Source organism: Loxodonta africana, chromosome X (assembly GCF_030014295.1).
Source record: "Loxodonta africana isolate mLoxAfr1 chromosome X, mLoxAfr1.hap2, whole genome shotgun sequence".
Taxonomy (NCBI): Eukaryota; Metazoa; Chordata; class Mammalia; order Proboscidea; family Elephantidae; genus Loxodonta; species Loxodonta africana.
Window position 1 is genome coordinate 47043480 of NC_087369.1, and position 21414 is coordinate 47064893.

Here is a 21414-nt window from a genome sequence, read left to right on the forward strand (position 1 = left end):
CACAGAGACTACCTGAATATCAGGAGCTTTCTGCCTGAAACATCATGAGCTTTTAATTATTACATCTTTTAAAATGATATACAACAATTTCGCCTCATCTGCATTGGTATCTGATTAGCTAGATTTTATACATGTGTTACAGAAACTTAATTTGGAATATTTAATTTTTTTATTAAGACTTCATCGCCTGATTCTTCTAATGAGAATTCCCCAGCAACCCCCCCAGATGAACAAGGTCAAGGTGATGGCCCGCCACAGCTTGAAGATGAGGAGCCTGCATTTCCACATACTGATCTGGCAAAGTTGGATGACATGATCAACAGGTGAGTTGTTTTTGTTGTTGTTTTTTTAATGTGTGTAATATGCAGGAAAACTCACCAAGTCTCTGAGCATTATAAATGGTTGTGAATGAGAAAAAGGGAGGAATAGGTGGAAATGTCACAACAATTCCCCCACCTCATTAGTAGCTAAATACTTTGTAATCCTTGGTTCTTAATTCAGTCATTTCTGTGGATTTAAAAAATGATAAGGAATGATAATATGAATAATTTTTTTCAGATTAATGATGTTGACCCTAGCTGGTGTGTTTCTGAACTAGAACTTTACCTGTGACTTACTTCCCTTTTGTGAGTTTATGAAGCTTTTCTCTCATTAGTAATCTTGGTTGCTAGGATTGCTGGATGGCTTTTTAATAATTCTGGGATGGCCCTGAGGTAAACCAGGTCATAAGAAGATTGAGTTCCTTGGAGGCTGCCCCTTGTGAACCCTTGGCAAGCCCTGAGGCATTTAACCACATCAACTATTCTCTTGGTCTTTATCTCAGGGCACAGGTCAAAGTATAATTTTTCATACTTAGAGTTCAACACACACACACATACAATCATCTTTCTTTGTATTCTTCCTTTTAAACATATATTTAAATATTCAGTTTGATTATTTGGAGGAAGACTCCAAGAGAGTGAGAGTCCACGCTTGTGTACAGGGGACGAAAAAGATTTGAAGAGGTGAAGGGAAGAGCACGTTAGGGAACCCCACGTGACTGTGATCCTCACTGTGCCTAATGGGGTTGTGGGCTCAAGTAAGTGTAAGGAAGTATGACACATTCTTCCTCACCCCAAAAAGGAAAGGAACAGAAACACACTCCTATAGGCACTTGCCTTACTCATTTTTTTGTTGTATTTCACTTTCTAAAAATAGGCTAAGACTATTAAATATGTAATGGCAGAGGAAATGGAAACCTTTTGCATTGTTTAAAAAAAAATTTCAATTATGTTAGTAATTAAGGCACATTGTTAAACATAGAAATACATTATGTAGATACAGTCATCTATAAAATATCCCTTAACATACACACATCCCAACCAAATTACTCTTAACAATTAGGAGCACATGCTTTCAGATTATATTCATTGTTTTTAATGGTATATAGACACTTTTAAAAAGAATAAAAAAGACATTTTTTAAAAGAATACATTGTGTGATTCAAGATGCCTGTAATAGTGTACAACAAAGTATAGTTTAAAGAGATAAGACTTCTATAAAGTTGTTCCATGGTCTGTCACCATTCCCTGTAGTAGAAACATCATTGCAAAAGGTTGTAGTTCTGCTTTTCTGTTTCGTGTGGTGGTTGGCAATTGTTAGTACTTCTTATGCTGACTAAGTTGCATATCAGTCAATCCTCGGGGGAAGAGAAAAATGATGGTTTTTGTGTCGTTGAAAAGAATGACAAAGTTGGTACACATTTATCTGTAATGGATTGTCTGGTAATGGAGTGCCTTTTAACAAAATACAGATATTTGGGAATTTTGCCAACTCTTGGTACAGGGTTTAAGGGATGAATTAAAAAACCCAACAAACCAACCAACCCATTGCAGTCGAGTCGATTTTGACTCATACCGACCCTATAGGACAGAGTAGAACTGCCCCATAGGGTTTTCAAGGAGCAGCTGGTGGATTGGATTGATCTTTTGGTTAGCAGTTGAGCTCTTGACTACTGTGCCACCAGGGCTCCAAGGGATGAATGGAAGAAGGCTTTTTCTTCTGGGGAGCAGTGGGTGAGTGAGCGGTGGTGAGGAGGAAGGGGTAGGAAAAGAATTGGGATCAGAGAAAGCGCCACTGGGTAAAGCAGCATATTTGTTTGAGGGAGGATGGTGTCCCTGGAGGCTTAGAGACTTTGGAGGCACGTGGCTCACTTAACCTTCAGGAAAAGACGATAAATATTTTGCTGAGATGAGTTAAGGCAGAAATAAGTTCTTTGCCTCCAAAATATTTCCTTTGTGAGGAAGTTCTAGACAACTGAGGGTCATTATAGTATTTCCTCTAACCTGAATCCCCCAGGACCACTTTCCTAAGAGCTTAAACAATAAGTATCCATTTAATTGACATTTGATTATTATAGTAGCTTTATATTCTATGAAACTTATTAAATAATTTAGGATTTTTACCCTCTGATTATATCTTTTGTTCGATAGTACATTTAAAAAATTTCTCTTTGTAGAGACAGCAGATGGTGCTTAGTCCTACAAAACAAATATTTTGTCAACCTTGTTGTTTTAATATTTTTATGGTGAGGTAAGTAATTGTAATTAGTAACTTACAGTGCCTTTTTTAGTGTGAAACCAATAAGCATCTTTTTATTTTATAAAAACTCTTAGGCCTCGATGGGTGGTTCCAGTTTTGCCGAAAGGGGAATTAGAAGTGCTTTTAGAAGCTGCTATTGATCTTAGTAAAAAAGGTAAGTTTGAATATTATTATGCTTTCTATAATGTATATGCTATTAGACATGCTTTAACTTTATCCCTGAAAACTCTTTTTCTCTCTTATAAACACCTATTAAATATTCCTAGACTAGAACATCTAACCAACCTTTCTTGGTAAGCCTTATGATATATACCTAGGGCCAAGGGTTCATAACCTTTGAACAACCTTCAAGGGTCTTTGTGAACGTAAAAATAAAATTTGTGAATATTCATATCACTAATGCATTATTTAATCAGATTATCAAAAGGGTTGTCACGCAAAGGTTAAACATTTTTAACCTAGAGTCTTACCTGGAATGTGAAATAATAGACAATTAAAGATCACTTTTTAATTGGAAAGTACTCTAAGATGGATTCAACTGCAGATATATCTGACTTTTTTTTTTTTTAACGGAAGCCATTTCTAATTTCAAGATGCGTATTATGTTAGCGTACAAATTCTTTATACTTGCCCTTTGACTGCTTTACTGAAATGATGGTGAATCCCAGGGCATGTGGATCTTTGTACATAATAGAATCCTCAGGTATGATCCTTTGGGTGAAAATTGCTGTGTGATTAATACTGTTTTTTAAAACAAGCTATCTTAATTGCATATTTGATTTTTATTTTGAGTACACAGAAAAGATTTGATTTCTCTGTAAAAGAAAAATCAGACTTGAAAGATGAGGCCCTATGTTGCGGGGAGGGGAAGCACCAATAAAAGGAATCTGGTATTTTTTGCTTAGTTACCCAGAAGTAAAAGCTTAATGTTGGAATTAATCATTTTTTTCAGTGACTTGGGCCTAACTTTAGGTGCAGTAAATTTTCTCTCTGGTTATTTTTTTCTCTCTTCATTTTTAAGGCATTGAAGGTTAAAATAAGTGGCAGTAACAATTCATTTTCTGAAATAGGGTAGCCATGGATGTGTTTTAACTATCAAATAGGAACTATCACAATAGAAATAGATCGTCAAAATTAACATCTTTAGTACTTTGCTTAAGTCTGTTTCACTTCATGGCAAGAGTAACAATTTCGTTTATCTTAAAATAATTACGCCACCTTCGTTTAAAGAATATCCACGACATCTTATTAATCTTGTAAAAAGATCTAGTAAACTATGAAAATACCTTATCAGATTATAGTTGTTTTCCATTGCTCAAATTTCTTTTGTCTATTTACACGTTTATGCATCATTTCAACAACTATTTGAAGACTTATGTGCTAGGCATGTTCTATATCCTGACAGTACAGTGATAGATAAAAACAGCTGAAGATACTGTATTTAATAGCATTGACATTCAGTAGACGTGAATCATTTGCAGGGGGTTTCCTCCTATAATTTCTTCCTGGAATCATAATTTATTTTATGCAAGGTTCAGGTTTTTTAAAGTACAGTACTGGGTTTAAATATCATCTGTTTTTTAAAAAACCAAGTAATACTTTAGTCTACAAATTATTTTGTCATTAAGAGTTAGAAGTTTTCTTTCTGTTCGGAAACGTGCTCTATTGCCTTTCTGAAATCAGATGAAATTAAATAGTTGAGAAATACCGCTTCTTAATTTTTAAAATGTAAGAAGTACCATGCTATGAAGTATTTAGATTACCTAGCACATGGTACTGGTACCCATTCTGAGTTTAAGAACCAACGTCATAATTTAAAACATTTTCAATTAGTCTTGATATTATTTGGTTTAATGTAGTTTTAACAATTAAGTATTTAAAAATTTTATTGAAGATTATTTTCTGTTTCTGAATCAAGCTACCTTCTTGAGATGTAGAAATTTTGAAATGTTAATCCTTGCAGTATTATTGGCCTCTTAGGATAATGCTGTGAGTCTTTTTTCCAGAGCTACTCTGCATTTGTTAGCTGTCAGTGAACAGTTGCCAACTTCTGTCATGTAATTGGACGTTGTGAAACAGCCAGAGAAATGTTTTGTTTACATTAAGTTTTCTTCCTTTTTCTTAGGCCTTGATGTTAAAAGTGAAGCCTGTCAGCGATTTTTTCGAGATGGGCTAACAATATCATTCACTAAAATCCTTACAGATGAGGCAGTGAGTGGCTGGAAGTTTGAAATACATGTGAGTCTTGCATTTGACTCTAGAAAATCAGATTTACGTGGTGATGCCTGTGGGTAATACATGCGCGTGCACGCACGCACACACATGCATACACAGTGTGTATTTGTTTTATATATTTGGCCTGATAATTGCATCTAAGGCTCTAAAAATAAACTAATTAAAAAAATAATAATTGAAGGCAGCAGCATGGTCATTTAGAGTGAGCATGAGATTTAGAGTTAGAAAATACTGGTTTAACCTGTCTTTGGGTTCTCTGGTACCTTATGATCTTAGCCAAGTCACCATATTTCATCAACTATATCATGCTATCAATTGTAAGATTCGCTACTAATACACGATACATGTTTGGGATACTAAAGGGTCAATGTAAAGGTGAATGAGAACTAAACTCATCATGCAAAAAGCGACAGCAAGGAAACATGTATGTCTCAACCTTGGCATCCAATGGAAGGAGAAAAAAAATCTCTTGAAAATTTTGACTATAAGCCAGAATTTAAAGAGTTTTTCAGTCTGAATTCAAATTACAGTTGTGATATTAAAAACCCTGAAGTAGAGAACTGAAAGTGGTTGCAGATCGGTAATGCCCCCCAAGTGATAGGCAGAAGCAGATACAGATATCTCTGGAAATACCAGTTTAGAAAAATAGTGCACAATGCCACTGCTTATGATTCCAGAGATCTTAAAAAGTGCACTTTAGATTGATCAAATACAATAATTATTCCAAGTCTCTGTTCCTCATTTATGATATGAAAATGATCATAGGATGTAAAGCAGATACATTTTTGTGCTCTGAGCTATTTCCCAAAAATGACCATGGCATAAAAATCCCAATATCTTCATATTCAACACATAACTTTCTAGGTTATGGAGACTTTGAAAGTGGTGTCAGACTTTTCCATTGAGGTTTAGATAGCAAATCTACTCTGTCTTGGATAATCGGCAGTGTTTAGATTTTTACAATTACTGCCTCTAGTGTACAAATTCCAAAGTGAGAAAATGGTAGTTTATATCTTGCCTATAGACATAGAGCAGCAAGAGACAACCTATGATGCCTACTTCATTTTGTCAGCCATTGCAAATGGCTTTTGAAAGAAGGTGGTATATAAATTACCAAGTAAATAAATGTTAATTTATCTTTCTTGAAATCGGCTTGACCCCAGTATTAGTGCAGTTAAACATGATTCAAATGACTAGTATAGAAAAATGGAGATATATCATTATTAATAAGGTTGGAAGATATTTCTGTTTGAAATTGCAATGTTTTCATTTTATAAATCACTTTTCCCTCCTTTTAATACAGAGATGTATTGTTAACAATACTCATCGCCTGGTGGAGCTATGTGTGGCCAAGTTGTCCCAAGACTGGTTTCCACTTCTAGAACTTCTCGCCATGGCCTTAAATCCTCATTGCAAATTCCACATCTACAATGGTACACGCCCGTGTGAATCCGTTTCCTCAAACGTTCAGTTGCCTGAAGATGAACTCTTCGCTCGTTCTCCAGATCCTCGATCACCAAAAGTATGTTGGTTTATTTTCAGAATTCAGTATTAACAATTGTTTTGTTCTGCTACAGAACTTTAAATTATCTAAACATTCCATTTAACGTGGTGTGAAGGCTCATTTCATGTTACTCTTAAAGGAATTCTGCATTATTTTACTTTTTGGATTCTTTTATTTTGTGCCGAAGCTATGTCCTGTCTTCTGTTTTTGCTGCTAAGTTTTTCTGTGTTTAAAAATTTAAAGTTTGACAATCAACTTTGAGATTTTAAATGGAAATACACAAAACTGGGAGCTTTTTCCATGGCTGTGGCACGTTAGTTCAGTGGTAGTGACTATCTTTCTTAGCTTTCTCATGTATAGCTAGTCCCCATGGTCTTCTGGCCAGCCTCTTTGGAAATAGTCATAATTTAGGTTAGTATGAAATAGACCATATTTTTCTTTTGAAATCAGAGTAAAAGATAACTTCTTTGACCAAGAACTTGGGTGTTGTTATTTAAGGCCTTGATCATTTCAGACATGCCAAGATTTTTGACTCCAAAATCAAGTATGTGATATAAGCGCCCAGTATGTCATAAAAGTAAAATTATAGAAATTACAAATAAAAGCAAAATAGTAAAACTTTCAAATCTCACTGAATGTATATGCCTTATATATTAATGTGGGGACAGTAGTGATTCAGTGGTAGAATTCTCGTCTACCATGCAAGAGATTTCGGATTCAATTCCCAGCCAGTGCAACTCATGCTTACCCACTGGATTGCGTGTTGCCATGGTGTTGAATAGGTTTCAGCAGAGCTTCCAGATTAAGACAGACGTGAAAGAAAGGCCTGGTGATCTATTTCAGAAAATCAGCCAACGAAAATCCTTTGGATCAAAAAGGTCCAATCTGCAACCCATGGTGGGGACTGGACAGGGTTTTATTTTGGTGTGCCTGGTGTTGCCATTGAGTTGGGGGCCAGCCAACTCGACAGCAGCTAACAATGATAGCAATACATAAATAGGAAAGTTCTCCAGTGTAAATTTTCTGTATTAATGTAAACAAAGTATACACTTCTAAAAAGTGTATCCCTGAACTGTACTATTGTAAATAAATGTTAAATAATTAACAATATAGTTTTAAAATTTTAGAATTTAGGGAGGTGTTTTTACTCTTCTGAGTCTTATTTTGAAAAGAACAAAGCCGGCCAAGAAAATTTGAAGTCATACAATGCTCGATTTATCCTGTTAAAAGCTGAAATCATTGAAATGTGTTGTACTTGGAGCTGAAATTTCCAAGTTCACGTTGTTTGCCACTAGATGGCCTATTTTTCCTTTAGTAAACCAAATTAATATCTAAATGGAATTTTCAGGGTATCTGTACCGTATTTCTTTTTTTAAATTTTACTTCATTTTTTACTGTATGGATCAATAATAATTTCCATCTTCCAGAGACTCATGAAACAAGTTGACTTAAGATGAGTAAATACGAAGTTTTGGGATGACTTCTGGTTGAGGATATTTTTATATATTTTTCCTCGAAGTCTAGTTCTTCTTGCAATTGAACTTATAAAATACGGCAGCTATGAGAGTACTTAGCCTTTCAGAGCCTTTATCAAGAGTACAGTTTTTTATATAGCCTAAATTACAGTTGTGAATCAAGGAGAAGCCTGTTAAATGGCTCATTTTCTTCCTTCTGCAGTCAGAAAATTTATCCTTTATTATATTGCTAATAGGTCTTTTAAAGATTTTATAAAAATTGATTAAAAGATGATATATTTGGCAGGATTTTCAACCATGCCGCTAGTTGGATGCAGGCATTATGTATGATATAATGAAGAACCTAAGAAATGGAAATGCCAATATATTTTCCCTCCTATTCGCCAAAGGTAGTGGTGGCAAAATTCAGATCATCACAAAGTTAGATAAAACCCATTTCCGTCGAGTCAATTTCGACTCATAGCGACCCTATAGGACAGAGTAGAACTGCCCCATATGGTTTTTAAGGAGAGCCTGGTGGATTCAAACTGCTGACTTTCTGGTTAGCAGCCCCAGTTCTTAACCACTATACCACCAGTGTTTTCCAAAGTTAGATAGTGGAGGTAAACTTTCTAAACTCTATTTACCTTATAGGTACTAAGTTTGCAGTCCATTTCTGTTTACCTTTGAAAAATTGAGTTCATAGAGTTTAAAAGTCTGTTTTAGTAGGAACGTTTTCAGCCTAAATACCTAATCGCCCTCTGTAGAATTCTTGGTAGGTATCCCCTTCCGCTTTTATTTCCTTCTTCAGTCCTCGCCTGCCCTCCCCCCAATAAGAAACATTGAACCTCTGTGGGCTGAACTTTTTTTAGCCCGTGACTAAAATAAGCTGTCGGGACTCTCAATGTGAGAGTATTACTTTTTCTGACTTTGGTAAATGGCATTTCCCCCCTTGACTCCACCCCACCCCAAAATGTTTTAAGATGTTTAAATAAATATTATTTACTCAAACATTAAAAATGTAGTTAAAACTTGATTGTTTGAGATATCAAGTCTCAGGCGAAGTTCACATTAGCTGTCTTTGAAGAAAGCAACTTACAGCAATAGTACAGGTGAAACTACACTTAAAGAACATGGCAAATTCCAGGATTTAAGATCATTTTGAATTTTTCTGTTGGGGAACTGCTCTGCCTCTTCCCATCTTAACGAAGAGCCAGATAAAGGAAGCGCTTATGCTGCTAACCTTAGACTATAACTACACCTCAATTTGAAGCACCCTATTTGATTTTTAGGGAGCCCTGGTGGCACAGTGGTTAAGTACTCACCGAACGGTTGGCGGTTTGAACCCACTGGCCGCTCCACAGGAGAAAGATGTGGCAGTCTGCTTCTGTAAAAGATTCATTGCCTTGGAAACCCTATGGGGTAATTCTGCTCTGCCCTGGAGGGTCACTATGAGTAGAAATTAACTCAATTGCAATAGGTTTGGTGGTTTTGGTATTTGATTCTTACCATTAATACAGATTTTTACTGAGTATTCCTAATTGCTTAAGCATACATTGCAACCAAATAAAAAATGAAAAGATTAGCTTTAGACTAATTCTTTACTGTGTGTGTATATTTTTTGTATATTACACAGAACTGTTGAGTAAGTATATAAGTCTAATAGTCTCATGACAGTTTCGTAATAAAAGAAATTTATAATTAGCATGCACTTTCTTAAAATTGCTGAATGCCAAAAGGGACTAGTGAATTAAGTGTTCAGATTTTTATTGTGTGGTTTTTTTTTTAATTAGCCTTTTTAAAATCAAAGAAAAAGGCTAGGAAAGCACTCTTGTGAACTCATATAGAAGTGTGATAGTTGGTTGATTAGATAATTTAGTTTAGATTCTCATAAAATTGTGTGAAAGCAACCATTAAACAAAACCAAACCTGTTGCCTTTGGAGTCGATTCCGATTCATTAGCCATTCTGTGGGACAGAGTAGCACTGCCCTATAGGGTTTAGAACTGCCTCATAGGGCTTCCAAGGCTGTAAACTTTATGGAAGCAGACTGCCACATTTTTCTCCCATGGAGCGGCTAATGGTTTCGAACTGATCTTTTGGTTATCAATCAGGCGCTTAACAGCTGCAGTATCAGGGCCCCTGGTTGTATAGCTAAATGCATTTCTATATGTGAAAACTTAAAATGAATTGAAAGGCTATGTATGTGTAAGAAGGAAACCCTGGTTGCATAGTGGTTAAGTACTATGGCTGCTAACCAAAAGGTTGGCAGTTCAAATCTGCCAGGCGCTCCTTGGAAACTCTATGGGGCAGTTCTACTCTATCCTGTAGGGTCACTATGAGTCAGAATCGACTCGACAGCAGTGGGTTTGGTTTGGTTTGTATGTGTAAGAATCAAATATACCTAGAATTAACGTACCTAAGACAACCTTTTATATTTTGCCTTCGTCTAAAAAGCCAGTTAACAAAACACTGAGGGTAAAATGAGAAAAACTGCCCCCTACAAGTCAAGCTGTCTACTAAGCCTTAAAAATAACCTCTACAGCTATTTAAAATAAATATAGACAGACACCTCCCCCAAGAGAAATAGAAAATGCTAAATAAAAAGTAACTGCTTTATAGAAAGAATACGGTAGTTAATAGAACCCTGGTGGTTCAGTGGTAAGCACTCAGCTGCTAACGAAAAGGTCAGCAGTTCAAACCCATCACTGACTCTGCGGGAGAGATGTGGCAGTCTGCTTCTGTAAGGATTATAGCCTTAGACTTTGTCATATAGGGTCACTATGAGTTGGAATTCACTCCATGGTAATAGGTTTTTGGTTTATACAACCGATGCCTATCCCAGTTGCATTGTACTTTGAGTTGCTGCTGTCCCTTAGGGAAAAGGTTGAAAGACACTCCGTTGTATTGTATGGTGGTACCTGGAGCAAAGGCATTAACCAGTATGTTCTAGTTAGGGAATAACAGCTATTTACACCAGGAATTAGTTTTTAATTGACATTTTACTCTTAGGCTTTGAGATTATGGTTTTAGGGAAATTGAAGTTATTTACAGCTACAAACAAGAATGGATTCAAAATTCATTATCTTAGGTTACCAAGTAAATTTTTTTTTGAAGTCTTTACTCCCTTAAAATTTTGTTTAATACAAGACATTTTCAGATAACTAGAAGATATTCTCATATGGTAATGTTCCTAAAATAGAAGCATAGCTTTTAATTCCTATTCCCCAGCTATATTATTGGTACAGGCAAAAAGAGTTGTGGCCCCATTGATCTACTTAAGTACATGCTACTTATGCTGCTGCTCTCTTACAGGTGGGGTTACTGTGAACAAAATACAGTATGTTATGGTCTTTTCAAAGAAGATTTGACATAGTGAAATTTCTTCCTTCTAGTATATTTCAATCAAGAAATTGCTTCAGATATAGTACCTTCCCCCCCCCCTTAAAAGCAGGAAATTAACTTTTATCATTAACTGTATTGCAGGGTTGGCTAGTGGATCTTCTCAACAAATTTGGCACTTTAAATGGGTTCCAGATTTTACATGATCGTTTTATTAATGGAACAGCATTAAACGTTCAAATAATTGCAGCCCTTATTAAGTAAGTTAAATTTTTTTAAATCAATGTTCAGCATACTATAGAAATTGCTGTTTTACTGCTTGATAAAAATTGAGTTTCTATTTTCAAGTGTGGTTTCCTCTTAAGTTAGTATTTTAAGTGATATAAAATACTCTGAAAGTTTAAGTCCTAGTTGATTTTAAGAAGGTTAGAATTACAGACGTTTCCTGTCTTCCTTATTTCAGACCATTTGGACAATGTTATGAGTTTCTCACTCTTCATACAGTGAAAAAGTACTTCCTTCCAGTCATAGAAATGGTTCCACAGTTTTTAGAAAACTTAACTGATGAAGAACTGAAAAAAGAAGCTAAGAATGAAGCCAAAAACGACGCCCTTTCAATGATAATTAAATCTTTGAAGAATTTAGCTTCAAGGGTTCCAGGACAGGAAGAAACTGTAAAAAATTTAGAAATATTTAGGTTAAAAATGATACTTCGGTAAGCTACTTACCTCTTGAAACAATTGCTTGTGTAAATTTTTGGAGTCATACCTAACACCAGATTTCTCTTAATAGATTATTGCAGATTTCTTCTTTCAATGGAAAGATGAATGCACTGAATGAAGTCAATAAAGTTATATCTAGTGTATCATATTATACCCATCGGCATGGTAATCCCGAGGAGGAAGAGTGGCTCACAGCTGAGCGAATGGCAGTAAGTGCTTTGATTCTTCTTTTATGAATAAGAATCTACTTACGTCAAAAATTAGGATAGGCCTAGTTAAAATTAGTAATACTAAGATTAAGTAAACCTTTAAATTGGGAAGTATTTTGATTGATTTATGACTGTTTAATCCTGAGAGCTTTTTGTAGTAATTACATAATGTAGTAACTATTCAGTAGTGATATGGATAACTTAGTACATCTTTGGTAAACTTACTGTTGAGTGTAGGTGTTCTGAAGTAATTACTAGCTTGTAGGGACGTGGATTTGGTTGAAATGGAACAGATAGAGTGAATCTTGGGGATGGATGGGATAGTATCTGGTGTTAAATGAATGATCTATTGTTAATTTAACCAGTCCCAGTTAAAGATTTTCAGACAATATGATTAATGGGATAAGATCTGTATGAACTAATATTTTATCATGATTCATAACAACTTTATTTTTTAAGCACTTATAAAAAGTTTAGGGAACTATTTACCATAGATATTTGTATATATTGTAGTCTTAAAATGAATAAGTATGCCAGTTCAGTTACTTAGCTAGTATTTTGTGACTGCATACCCTGTGACAGTACTGGAGAAACATCTGTAGAAGAACTCTGTCCTAAAGGAGCCTTAGTTTAATAGGGAAAATAATTATTAGAATGTGTAATAGGTATGTGGGGCAGTAGCGAAAAGGTGGAAAGGACCAAATATCCATCAATAGATAAACAAAATGTGATATATACATACAATGGACTATTATTCAGCCATAGAAAAATGAAATTGTGATACATGCTGCAGTACGGACAAACTCTGAAAAAATTATGTTAAGGGAAATAAGTCAGACCCCAAAGGACAAATATTGTATGACCCCACTTATATGAAATATTTAGAATAGGCAAATGCATAAAGACCGAAAATTACTAATGGTTACCACAGATTAGGGAAAGGGGAAATGGGGAGTTATTGTTTAAGGGATACTGAGTTTTTGTTTGAGGTGACAAAAAAGCTTTTGGACATAGTGGTGACATACAACATGGTGAGTGTAATTAATATCAATTGTACTCTTTAAAGTGGTTAAAATGGCAGATTTCTTGTGAGATATATATATACACACATATATATATACATATAGAGAGAGAGAGAGTTTACCATGATAAAATTAATCCAAGAAGAAAAAGTATCTGGAGTTGTGCTTGGACGTTGGTCCAGTGTTATGGGATCAGGTGGTAGATATCTGGTTTTGTATGTGTGGTTTGTCCACGTTTTGAAAAGTCTAGCACAGAGCTCCTCAGGAGTGTTGCCTGATGATTGGCGTGGTGTTTGAACTGTTACCAGTCCTAGATAAACACAGAAAAGATGACATTAAATGTTTAGAAACTTTTGCAGCAACGTGGCATTTCCACAACATTTTTATTGTATTTAAAAAAAAAAACCTGTCTGTAATGGATTAGAAATATAATTAGTTTTTTACCAGTTGAGAAGTAGGCTTGTCTAGTTCATTTTGGGATCAACTACTTTTTATTCTCAATGAGTGAAATACTGTAAAATCGTACAGTGTGAATTATTCTTTTGTATCATGAGTTAGTGCTTTCTTCTATTGGTTATAGATATTAAATACCAACCAAGCAGCATAGCATAGTGTTATAAAAATACCGACTTTGAAAGCATGCAGACTTGATTCAGATACCAGTTACAACGCTTTTAAGCCTGTTTACTTTCCTATAATAGGATAATACATCCGTCACTAGGATTGTTTTAAAGCTTAAGGAGCTAATGGATAAGCAGTCAGAGTGTCGGACACATGGTAGTCAGTTAATGAATAAAAGTAAAAAATATAATAGATGCCTTTTAACCCAAGATGAAAACATCCTTTTGTGGCAAAACTGGCATAACTAATACAAAGATCCTAAAATTGAACCTGTACCCACACTACCTAAACAGTGCTGGTTGCTGCACTTAAATAATTTTTGTCTTACTAAATGCTGGGGTAGAATCTTTTTTTTAATGATTTCAGGTTTTCTAATTCATGGAAGCATTTGTGTATGTGCAGAATTCAGCTCTATGAAATTATTGTAATGTGTTTATAATTTAACAGTAACAGATAAGCATGTTACATTAGTGTATTACAGCTTAAGAATGTGTTTCTAGATTCTGATTAATGTTTAAAAGTGTGGACAATACTTTATATATATATTTTAAAGCTGCTTTTTTAGTTTCTGTTTTGAAACAATTTTTTGAATTATATTTAGGAATGGATACAGCAGAATAATATCTTATCCATAGTCTTGCGAGATAGTCTTCATCAACCACAGTATGTAGAAAAGCTAGAGAAGATTCTTCGTTTTGTCATCAAAGAAAAAGCTCTGACTTTACAAGATCTTGATAACATCTGGGCAGCACAGGTAAGAAATTTAATAAAATAATGGCTGTTTTAATTTTTAAAAGAAAGATAATTCTTAACTAAAGAAATAATGGCGGTTGTGAAATGGCATGCAGGCTTATATTTGTTTAAATGCTTGTTGTCTACTGAAAGAGTATAAGCCATCCTATAATTTGTTTCCTCATAGATTTAATAGAATGGAAAAGAAAAACCCTGCAATGTCAGAAGAGTCGAATCACCAAATTATTTATAAGGACCTGTAATAATTATTCTGAAGAATTTGTAATTTTTCAGAATGATAAGTTTTTCAGAGCTGGAAACTATGTAAATTCCTTTGATTATCTTAATGATAGGTTCCTACCTATGGATAACATGAGATTGTTGCGTTTTAGATTTAAAAGCTTTCTTTTTTTTAGGTCTATAGAAACCAAGAAAACATTCACCTTTGAGGGCTTAAAGTTTCCAGCTTTGAAACAATACCATTAAAAAACCAAGCCCATTGCCGTCAAGTCGATTCCTACTCAGCGACCCTATGGGACAGAGTAGAACTGCCCCATAGGGTTTCCAAGGAGCAGCAAGTGGATTTGAACTGCCGATCTTTTGGTTAGCAGCTGAGCTCTTAATCACTGTACCACTAGGGCTCCACAATACCATTAGTGTGCCTTATTTTTCTCCTACTGGCAGTATTGAAATTGACATGTTAAATTGAATAAAACTGTACTAAAGGTTCATGTAAATTTCCAAAGTACGCATTAACAATTTATGTCAGGAAATCGAGTTAATCAAGTTTTAGATGTTAGTTCTAAAGCATTTAAACTGTTATTTTCTTATGTTACAAGGTTAGATGAAAGAGATGGGACTATTTTATTAATTAATAGTTATTAGCAGGCAGTCTGTACTACTTATCTGTTGCTCAAATTCTACTATGCCATGGTTTTCTTTGTTTTTGTTTTCTCATCTCAACAGGCGGGAAAACATGAAGCCATTGTGAAGAATGTACATGATCTACTGGCAAAATTGGCGTGGGATTTTTCTCCTGAACAACTTGATCATCTTTTTGATTGCTTTAAGGTAGTAATAGTTAACATAGTATAAAAATATTACCATTTCATTTTAAATAGAATTAATTAATTGATTCAGGAGTTGATCTTAACCAATAAATACTTCAATAGAAATCTTTTTAAACAATCTCTGGTGTGAAGGAATTGCTATTGTTTTCTTTTCTAGTGGGGACTTGGTGTTTGTTTGTTTTTTTCAGTTGCGCTTTAAGCGAAAGTTAGTTTCTCATCCAAAAATTTATACACACATTGTTACGTGACCCTAATTACTATGCTATCCCTATAATGTGATAGTACACTTCCTCTTTCCACCCCGGATTTCCTGTGTCCATTCTATCAGCTCCTGTCCCTTTTTGCCTTCTCATCTCACCTCCGGACAGGAGCATGCCCATTTAGTCTCCTGTGTCTACTTGAGCTAAGAACCACACGCTTCACGAGTATCATTTTGTGTCTTATAGTCCAGTCTAATCTTTGTCTAAAGAGTTGGCTTTGGGAATGATTTTAGTTCTGGATTAACACAGGCCATGTCTTTTCGGGTCCCTCCAGTCTCAGACCATTAAGTCTGGTGTGTGTTTTTTTTTTTTTTTTTACTGGAATTTGAGTTCTGCACCCCACTTCACTCCTGGTCTGCTAGGGACTCTCTGTTATGTAGCTGGGCATCATCTAGTTCTTCCGGTCTCAGGCTGATGGAGTCTCTGATTTATGTAGCTCTTTTTGTCTCTTGGCCTCTTATTTTCCTTATGTCTTTGGTGTTCATCATTCTTCTTTGCTCCTGTTGGTTTGGTGCCAATTGATGCATCTTAGATGGCTGCTCGCTAGCTTTTAAGACCTCAGACGCCATTCACCAAAGTGGGATGCAGGACGTTTTCTTAATAAACTTTGTTATGCCAGTTGACCTGGTTGTCGGCTGAAACCATGGTCCCCAGACTCCCACCCCTGCTACTCTGTTCCTGAAGTATTTGGTTGTGTTCAGGAAACTTCTTAGCTTTTCGTTTAGTCCAGTTGTGCTGACTTCCTCTGTATCGTGTGTTGTCCTTCCCTTCGCCTAAGATAATTCCTATCTATCTACTATCTAGTTAGTGATTGCCCCGCCCCCTCCCTACTATGGTGTTTGTTTTTATAAAAATAATAATAGTCCTTATAAATAATGCATGTCTTTTTCCAGTTACCATTTTGGATTTATTTACTCTGGCAGTTTTTATTTTTGTTAATATGTTCAAGTAAAGTATGGGACTGATGGGAAGGGTGATGGGTTGCAGTGAAAACTGAGAGGTATTCAGGTATTCTGGAGTCTTAATGGAAATGTAATTCATAATGTAGCCCAAGAACCCTTACTGTCATATCTCCGTTGGTGTCATTGGACACTTTTTAAGGCCATGTTGTATAGTAGTTTTCTCTGTCCAGTTGTTAGGGTTGGCTTTGTGAAAGCCCAAGTAGCTGGTGAATTTGTGGATCAGTGTTAAAAAAGTATGTTCTATTAATAGCTGGCATTATATCACAGAGGTTTCTTGTTAAAAATAACGATTATACTGACTGCAGATGGGAATATATGTTACTACAGCCACTTTGGAAGATAGTTTGGCCTTTTGGGTAAAGTATGAAATTCTTATGTCTTTTGACATATTAATTTGACTTCTGAGTATATACTCTAGAGAAACTCATATGCACAAGGATATACAGGTCAACAACATTTGTAGCACAATTTTTAATAGCAAAAACTGCTATTAAAAAAAACCCACTGCCGTCGAGTCGATTCCGACTCATAGTGACCCTATAGGACAGAGTAGAACTGCCCCGTAGAGTTCCAAGGAGCGCCTGGCAGATTCGAACTGCCAGCCTCTTGGTTAGCAGCTGCAGCACTTAACCACTACGCCACCAGGGTGCTGTGGAGGTTGGATAAGCAGTAATATGAGTAAATAAACCGTGGTATGTTCGTGAAATAGAATACTTCATGGCAATGAGAATGAACAGATGAGAGCAACTCAGCCATATGGATGAGTCTTATTAAACAGAAGGTTGGAGAAAAGAATAGCCACACAAGAACTTACGCCGCTTGTTGCCATGAACAGAAACTTAAAAGGTTCCAGCTTGCGTCTTAGAATGTTGCTTACTAAGTGTTCTTTTTGACGTGGGTAATAGTTACATAAGGTCCCTGGGTGGTGCAAGTGGTTTGCGATCAGCTGCTATCTAAAGCATGGCAGCTCAGGTCCACCCAGCAGTGCTTCAGAAGAAAGGCCTGGCAATCAACTATAAAGATGACAACTGAGAAAACCCTATGGAATAGTTCTGTTTGTAATATATTAGGGCACTATGAGTCAGAATCAACTTGATGACAATTGGCTTTTTTTTTTTTTTTTTGATAGTTAAATAGGTGTTTGCGTTATACTATAGTAATAGTATACATTTACAGTGTTTCTAGATGTGTATTTTATAATAGAAGAAAAAATTTTATACCAGTTATTGTGTTCTACCTTAGACCTATTAAATTAGAATTGCAACTGTTTTTTAGGTGCAAACTTTATAGAGAGCAATGAAGCAATATGTATGTGAGCCTGAAAAATGTCCACATATTTTAAATCATTAGTCCCACATCCAGTATTCTGTCTTATAGAAGTAAATGGATATGTGAATAAAGATTTGTTTATGGAAAAAAACCAAACAAACAAAAAACGGGCAGTGTTTAAAACTTCCAGTTGTCTCAGGTTTTATTTTAGAAGCTTGTTTGACCTAGAATCCAAATATGGTCTGTACTTTGTAATTGGTTGATACATGTTTTAAGTCTTTTTGGGTCTGTAGTTCTCCCTTTTTATCTGATTCTTTCCTTACAATTTATTTGTTGAAGGAAATGTTTGTTGTTTTGATGTGTATCAGTAGTTCGATATAGAGGCTTGATTTTCTCCCCCCTTTTGCTAGAATGCTTCATAGTTGGTTATGTGCTCCTCCTTCAGGAGGCACATTATGCCTGGTTGTCTCTTTTATAATGTTATCCAGGTATTCATAATTGTAACATAGTGTTAATACTAGTCTTTTCTTATAACTTCAGCAGTTTTCATATTTCTTACATTATTTCGAGGGAGCTAATAGGGTTGCCATGAGTCGGAATTGACTCTACGGCAGTGGGTTTTGGTTTTTTAAGAGGAATTAGGAAGAGCCCTGGAGGTGCAGTGGTTAAGCGCTGGGCTGCTAACAGAAAGGTTGGTGGTTCAAACGCACCTAGCAGCTCCGTGGGAGAAAGACCTGGCGATCTTCTTCTGTAAAGATTACAGCCTAGAAAACCATATGGAGCAGTTCTCCTCTGTCGCATGGAAGAATTAGAAGCACTCAAGTTTGTCTTCCAAGACGTTCCATATTTATCAGTGTAAATGCCTGTGTAATAACTCCATTGAAAGGATTTCCTGTAATTTACTTCATCATTCTTCTACTGTTTGACATTACGTTGAGTTCAGTTAATTTTCTAATAAACGCTGGTGAGCATATTTATACTTACAGCTTTTTCCATACTGTTTAGCAGCATCCTTGGCCTCTACCCACTAGATGCCATGAGAACTCCTTCCCCACACTCTTCCCCTTCCCAGTTCTGACAACCATGTTATATTAAATGGGTATTTAAATTAACCATTTTAGAGTTTTAAATGAGTATTCTGTTGCCTTTTACATCAAAACAGCATTGTTGCATTATTTTTGTGTAAATTCGAGATTATTTTTATTGGCTGATGACAGACTTTGTCATAGACTACTTCTGTGTCTTTATGGTTTTGCTTTCAATGTATAATGCACATTGCTCTGTAATCTTTTACTTTGAAAAGTAATATCAAGTTGTTTTTGCCATCCTTTAATAAAATTTTTAAAAATATGTTTAAGGTGAATATTTACATAGCAAATCAGGTTCCCATTTAACAGTGTCTATATAAATTTTTTTACAAATTACTCAGTGATATTGATTATATTTTCCACGATGTCATTATTCTCTTTTACTTGTACTATTTCTAGTACTGTAATTTCCTTGAATCCTTTCTTACCTTCTCGTCTTTGGTTCAGAGTAATTTTTGACCATTTGGTCTCATAAAAGGAGCTAATTCATTACTCAGGGGTGATATTCCTTGTTTTACGAGCCAGTCTGTTAAGGAGCTAAAAGGTGCTCTCAAGGGATAATTTGTGTTTAAGGTTTAAAGAGTGTCACTGGACAATAGTCCAGGGAGTCCTCTTGTCTCAGCCGGACCAGTAAGTCTGGACTTTATAAGAATTTCAGTTTTGTTCCACATTTTTCTCTCATTCTCTTGGGATCCATCTGTTGTGGCCCTGATCAGAATGAACGGTCAGTAGCGGTAGCTGGGCACCATCTAATTCTTCTGGTCTCAGAGTATATGAGGCTGTCGTTTGTGTACATTATTAGTATTGTAGACTACTTTCTTTTCTGAGTTTTTTGGTTTCCTTTTTTTTCTTTTGTTCCGGGTGAGTAGAGAGACCAGTAGTTGTATCTTAGATGGCCACTCGCAAGCTTTTAAGACCCCAGACACTGCTCACCACCTTGGGATATAGAACATACACTTTACGAACCTATATTGTGCCAATTAATTGAGCTGTCCCATGAGACGACTGTGGTCCTAAGCCTTCAAACCCAAAGCCAATCTCATGAGGTGTTTGCTTCTCCTAATAAAATTTTAAAGTCTCAAGTAACAGACTATATTTAAGGCAGTGGTTCTCATCCAGGGGCCATTGTATTTGGCCATGTCTGGAGACGTTTTCGGTTATCACAACTAGGGGGAGGGGTGTGCCCCTGCCAACTACTGGGTGGAGGCCAGGGATGCTGCTAAATATCCTACCATGCACAGGACAGCCCTCCACAAACAAAGAATTTTCCAGCCCAAAATGTCAGTAGTGCCAAAGTTGAGAAAATTGGTCTAAGTAAGGTATTTAACTGTAAATAGAGGGTTTTCTCTTTTCCTGAAATTGAAGTCTGCCCTCTGACTACTATGAAGTTATCTCTCAGATATTACTTGAGTAATTCTGTACTCAGCTATGCTGTTTTTCTGATGAATTGAATATAGTTAACCCACTGACAATTTAAGCAGTGACAACCAAATATGTGTTATTTTCATGCCCTTTAAATTTTTTTCTAGGCAAGTTGGACAAATGCAAGTAAAAAACAACGTGAAAAGCTACTTGAGCTGATACGGCGTCTGGCAGAAGATGATAAAGATGGTGTAATGGCACACAAAGTGTTGAACCTTTTGTGGAATCTGGCCCACAGTGATGATGTGCCTGTAGACATTATGGACCTGGCTCTCAGTGCCCACATAAAAATACTAGATTATAGTTGCTCCCAGGTAAGGGCATGTTCCTTTTTTCCACATTTAGGATGGCTTAGTTACAGGATATTCTGACACGGTTGTTCTTGAAGTGATTTTCAGGAATTGGCTTATTTTTCTTCAAATTAGTCTGCCTTCCTCTTTTTATGTCTCCATAGCAAGGTTTGTGTAGAAAATAAAGCAATTTATTTTCCTTGGGAAAGTATTTACAAAACAGATTACTTAATGGTAGGATTTCAAGTGTATGGTGCTGAAATACCAGTTTCAAATAGATTGTAAAATACTAAAACTGATGTGTAGGGCCTTTTAGAGGTAAGAGAAATTAGGTTTTCCTTGCACATAGGAAGTTAAGAAAAATGAGTAGAATTTTCTAAACAATAAAACAGTGCCTTTCCTGTGAGCAAATCACATAACAGCTTCCGTGTATTCTAACTTGTAGCATTGTGTATCTTTTAACACACGGTTAAATGAACATTCCTGAACAATTAATTTCCCAATTGTTAGTAAAAGTTTTGGCTGCACTGATAAACTGAAATTTAGGTAAGAGCTAGGAAAATAAACTTAAGTAGGTGTGCCTGATTCAGGGGATACTCAGTGTTTTGTTTTGTTTTGTTTTGTTTTTAATTA

The 21414-nt window shown here is 35.7% G+C and overlaps 1 protein-coding gene across 12 annotated transcripts in view; it reads left to right on the plus strand.

Moving 5' to 3' along the window:
• The window catches only part of USP9X (ubiquitin specific peptidase 9 X-linked), a 135896-nt gene that overhangs the window by 48985 nt on the left and 65497 nt on the right, over window positions 1-21414 (plus strand). For 9 of the 12 annotated variants that reach the window (XM_064278153.1, XM_064278152.1, XM_064278151.1 and 6 more), the window contains 10 exons: window positions 178-323; window positions 2655-2734; window positions 4706-4818; window positions 6119-6337; window positions 11259-11374; window positions 11578-11829; window positions 11907-12045; window positions 14290-14442; window positions 15387-15491; window positions 20599-20805. In XM_064278153.1, the coding sequence (XP_064134223.1) occupies window positions 178-323; window positions 2655-2734; window positions 4706-4818; window positions 6119-6337; window positions 11259-11374; window positions 11578-11829; window positions 11907-12045; window positions 14290-14442; window positions 15387-15491; window positions 20599-20805 (1530 nt within the window). Of the gene's footprint in view, window positions 1-177; window positions 324-2654; window positions 2735-4705; window positions 4819-6118; window positions 6338-11258; window positions 11375-11577; window positions 11830-11906; window positions 12046-14289; window positions 14443-15386; window positions 15492-20598; window positions 20806-21414 lie in introns of those variants that run through there. The other 3 variants (XM_064278160.1, XM_064278161.1, XM_064278162.1) reach the window with 3 other exon arrangements.